A 4,522-nucleotide genomic window follows, 5' to 3' on the forward strand; every position below is an offset into this window, starting at 1 on the left:
TGCTAACTTATTTTCGTTTTACTCTGTTCAAATAATAAACTTTTGAGAGATGCCAATTATTATCAATTAATGTTTATGCTTATCATTTATGTTTTTTCAGTACTTCATGTTAGTTTCATGTTATTTTATGCTTTTAGCGTTGTGTCATTGCTTGCCACGTGTGAGGTTATTAAAAATTATGTTCCTCGTGCCACAATAGATACTTGATTAATGCTTATGGAAAAAGATTGTTGATAAAAGAAATACGAAGAATATATGAATAATAAAAAAACGTAACTCGTGATCCATGAGAGTTGGTGAAACTAAGAGAATCATATTATTAAATTATTATTATTATTATAAACTATAAATACACGCATGATGTAAAACCTTTTTTCACATCCCACTCTTTTTCTTCACTCATTTTCAACCAAACTTCCATTTTTCATCGTTTTGCTACTGTGTGCTGAGGAGCTTCTGTAAGTTAACCATTTCCCACTTTTCAATTCACTGAAATTAGTTGTTGAAGATTTTGATCTTTTTGTGTTCGATTATGCCTTTGTTTCGTATTTTAATGTAAGATTCTAGTTATTCTCTGTTTCAGTGTTCATTCTGGTGTCTGGTCTTTGATGAATGGTTGGTTCTGGTTGAGTCTTTAGATCAACACAAGCCGACATTCTTGTACAAATTATCCTATTATTACCCAAACATGGTCTTCTAATCATCAATTTTCCTATGTTTAAAATTCTAAAATATCTACTATTTATAAAATGTAAAATTATATTGATCCAACTCTCTCACTAAAACTATGTTGAGTTTTTAACTAATCATCAGATTTTATTATATTTTAATTAAAATTTACAAGTAGTAGGGTAATGGTGGTTAAATGAATTTTACTTTATCATCAAATATAGATTATTATACATGACACTGCTTTTACTTATATAATAATTACTTTATAAATCATATCTAGTCTAATTTCTAGTAAAGTACAAGTGAATATATTTTTTAGAATTTAGGGTCTAATATTTTCTCTCACACTCTATGTATTTGTTATTGAGTAAAATTTATCCTTTGATAACTTTTTCTTTCTGACTTAAGATCATCAAAACTTGTGATTCTAATAAATTTTATGAGATAAAAAAGTGTTAAAAAGAAAGTTTTGTTAGCATTTCTCATAAACTAAACTCTGTAGTGTTCTGCTACATGTTTTTTACCAAAACTTGTGACACATATCTGAGTAGAAGTTGCTTTGCACAAAAGTTATGCAGATATGGCTAACACCTACAAGCCAAAGAACATTCTGATCACTGGAGCAGCAGGGTTCATTGCATCCCATGTCTGCAACAGGATAGTCAGGAACTACCCTGACTACAAAATTGTTGTCCTAGACAAGCTTGATTACTGTTCAAATTTGAAGAACCTGATGCCCTCACGTTCATCTCCAAATTTCAAGTTCATCAAGGGAGACATTGGTAGTGCTGACTTGGTCAACTACATTCTCCTCACTGAGTCTATTGACACCATCATGCACTTTGCAGCACAAACCCATGTGGACAACTCCTTTGGAAACAGTTTTGAGTTCACCAAGAACAACATCTATGGCACACATGTGTTGCTGGAGGCTTGCAAAGTCTCTGGTGGCCAAGTGAAGAGGTTCATTCATGTAAGCACTGATGAGGTTTATGGGGAGACAGATGAGGATGCAGTGGTGGGAAACCATGAGGCTTCTCAGTTATTACCTACCAATCCATACTCTGCAACAAAAGCTGGTGCTGAAATGCTTGTCATGGCATATGGTAGGTCATATGGCTTGCCTGTTATAACCACAAGAGGGAACAATGTTTATGGGCCTAATCAGTTTCCTGAGAAGTTGATTCCAAAGTTCTTGCTCCTCGCTATGAAAGGAAGTATTCTTCCAATTCATGGGGATGGGTCCAATGTTAGGAGTTATCTCTATTGTGAAGATGTGGCTGAGGCATTTGAGATCATTCTCCATAGGGGTGAGGTAGGGCATGTTTATAACGTAGGGACAAAGAAAGAGAGGAGGGTGATTGATGTGGCAAGGGACATATGCAGGCTTTTCAATTTGGATCCTGACACACATGTCAAGTTTGTGGAGAACAGGCCTTTCAATGATCAAAGGTACTTCTTGGATGATGAGAAGCTGAAGGATTTGGGGTGGTCTGAGAGCACTGCTTGGGAAGAGGGGCTAAGGAAAACCTTGGGTTGGTTTCTCAAGAATCCTGATTGGTGGGGTGATGTTTCTGGTGCTTTGCTTCCTCATCCAAGAATGCTCACTATGCCAGGAGTTGAGAAGTACTATGATGGCACAGATATGACCAAAAATGCTTCCGTTGTTGATGCAAACCATGCCAACGAGAACAAAATGGTGGTTCCAACTATAAGAAGCAATGTGCCACCAAGAAAGCAATCTGTGAAGTTCTTGATATATGGTGGTGCAGGGTGGATTGGGGGGCTTGTAGGAAACATTTGTGAGAAGCAAGGGATACCCTTTGAATATGGCAAAGCACGCTTAGATGATGGATCACAAATCTTGGTTGACATAAGGACCAGTAAACCAACTCATGTTTTCAATGCTTCTGGGGTGACCGGAGCATTAAATGTGAAATGGTTTGAAGCTCATAAACCAGAAGCCATACGAGCAAATGTTGTTAGTGTCTTAACATTGGCAAATGTTTGCAAAGAGCATGGTCTCCCCATGATGAATTATGCCTATGGTGGTAATTTGGAAGACACAAAAAGTTCCACTGATTCTTTCTACTTTAGAACGCAAGCCAAGGTATCTTAAAAAAACTTGCATTTTGCTATATAAGTTTAATTTCTATGCATTTGATAATATGAAAATATTTTACACTACCAACCAATCAAAATCATCATTACTAAGGTAGTAATTGTGAAGTGGATGACAATGTAAATCAGAGCATACACTATTTATTCTTTTGCCATTTCTGTTGCACAGGTTTTGCATGATCACTAATTTTGTTTTTGTCACTATGGCTTTAGGTTGAAGAGCTCCTAAAGGAATATGATAATGTGTGCACCCTGAGAATCCAATTGCCAGTTTCATCTGATCTCAGCAACCCACATAACTTCATCACTAAGATAACAAGGTCTGATAAAGTGGCCAACATTCCAAACAGCATCACTGTTTTGGATGAACTCTTACCCATTTCAATTGAGATGGCCAAAAGGAATTGCAGGGGCATTTGGAACTTCACAAACCCTGGTATTGTGACCTGCAATGAGATTCTGGAGATGTACAAGGATTATATTGATCCTAGTTTTAAATGGGTTAATTTTACAGTTGAACAACAGGGTCAATTCCCTTCTCCAAGAACTAATGAAATGGATGCATCACAACTACAGAAGGAATTTCCTGAACTATTGCCTGTTAGGGACTCATTGCTCAAATATGTCTTAGAGCCAAAAAAAACAAGAACTTGGGTTATTGAGTGGCATAATTAACTATAAATAAATGTATACATCTCTATCTATTTTCTTCCTCTTCTTGCTACTATGGTATGGTATGGACTAGTTTGACATAATCCTACTATTGAATTTCTCATTTCTTTTTACTTTTTTCCAATTTTGTATTTGTTTTAAATTTTGTAGATGATTGGGTTTTGTTGTTTCTAAGTTCTATTTTACAACAGAACTATTTTGGTCTAAATAAAAAAGGCAATTGATTCCTGCGCATGATGTTTTTGAACCTGCATATAATGGCCTGAAGTGAAATATAAAAAGTTTTTTTTAGTTTTTAAACAAGAGGGAGGTGTGGATTAAAATACATTTTGGATTTGGTATTCTAGAATAAAATTTTGAATTTTGATTTCTATAACACTTTTTCTAGATTTCAAAATCTCTTTTCTAGAACTAGAGAAGACAAAGTTGGTTGGGTCTATCGGGTCGATTACCAACCTACTATCATTTAGACGGGGCATGTCAACTTTTTGAACTCTCGTCAATACATATTGGTTCGGCTTGCCTAACCCATCAACTTGACGAGCTACAAGTGAGAGCCCATCCTCCTTTATTTATGGCATTTTAAAGATGAATCTCATATTTTTTGAATTAAAATTGGTAGTGGTCAATGTTTTATATAAAATTTTATTTACATTAGTTTCTTTATACATCATTTGATGTTAGGGATGGCAATGCGAGTTGGTCCGCCTCACATAGACTCGCAAAATGCAGATCGGATTGGCCTGCCTCGCATAGAATATGCGGGCTGATTATACTAGCTCACCCCGCATAAGGGTTGGCCTGTGGGTTTGCGGGTCAGCCCGCATAAGAAATACTTTTTTTAAAAAATTAGTAAAAAATATATTTTTAAATAGAAATTTTGAATAAATTTAATTTTTTTTATTTAGATGTATTAGATAAATCATCTCATAATACATGCGTAATAAAATATGAGTAAAAATTATAGAATGTAAAATATAAGACTGCATGAAGAAAATATGGGGATGCAGAAAGAAATTTCTAGATTTTTAAGTTATGCGGGTCAGTTCGCCTTGCC

At 35.2% G+C, this 4,522-nt stretch overlaps 1 protein-coding gene across 2 annotated transcripts; it reads left to right on the forward strand.

The window, feature by feature from the left end:
• The first annotated feature begins 383 nt into the window (after positions 1 to 383).
• On the forward strand, positions 384 to 3,578 carry LOC137831139 (trifunctional UDP-glucose 4,6-dehydratase/UDP-4-keto-6-deoxy-D-glucose 3,5-epimerase/UDP-4-keto-L-rhamnose-reductase RHM1). Of its 2 annotated transcripts, none has more exons than XM_068638691.2 (3): positions 384 to 458; positions 1,243 to 2,782; positions 3,007 to 3,578. In XM_068638691.2, exons 2-3 carry the CDS (start codon positions 1,253 to 1,255, stop codon positions 3,466 to 3,468), a joined length of 1,992 nt encoding a protein of 663 aa, XP_068494792.2. In that variant the 5' UTR covers positions 384 to 458; positions 1,243 to 1,252; the 3' UTR covers positions 3,469 to 3,578. The 2 variants fall into 2 exon arrangements, with proteins under 2 accessions (XP_068494792.2, XP_068494791.2); XM_068638690.2 differs by having other exon boundaries at positions 1,251 to 2,782.
• The last annotated feature ends 944 nt before the right edge of the window (positions 3,579 to 4,522 follow it).

The sequence above is a fragment of the Phaseolus vulgaris genome, chromosome 6 (genome assembly GCF_051622355.1).
Source record: "Phaseolus vulgaris cultivar YP4 chromosome 6, ASM5162235v1, whole genome shotgun sequence".
In the NCBI taxonomy this organism is placed as follows: Eukaryota; Viridiplantae; Streptophyta; class Magnoliopsida; order Fabales; family Fabaceae; genus Phaseolus; species Phaseolus vulgaris.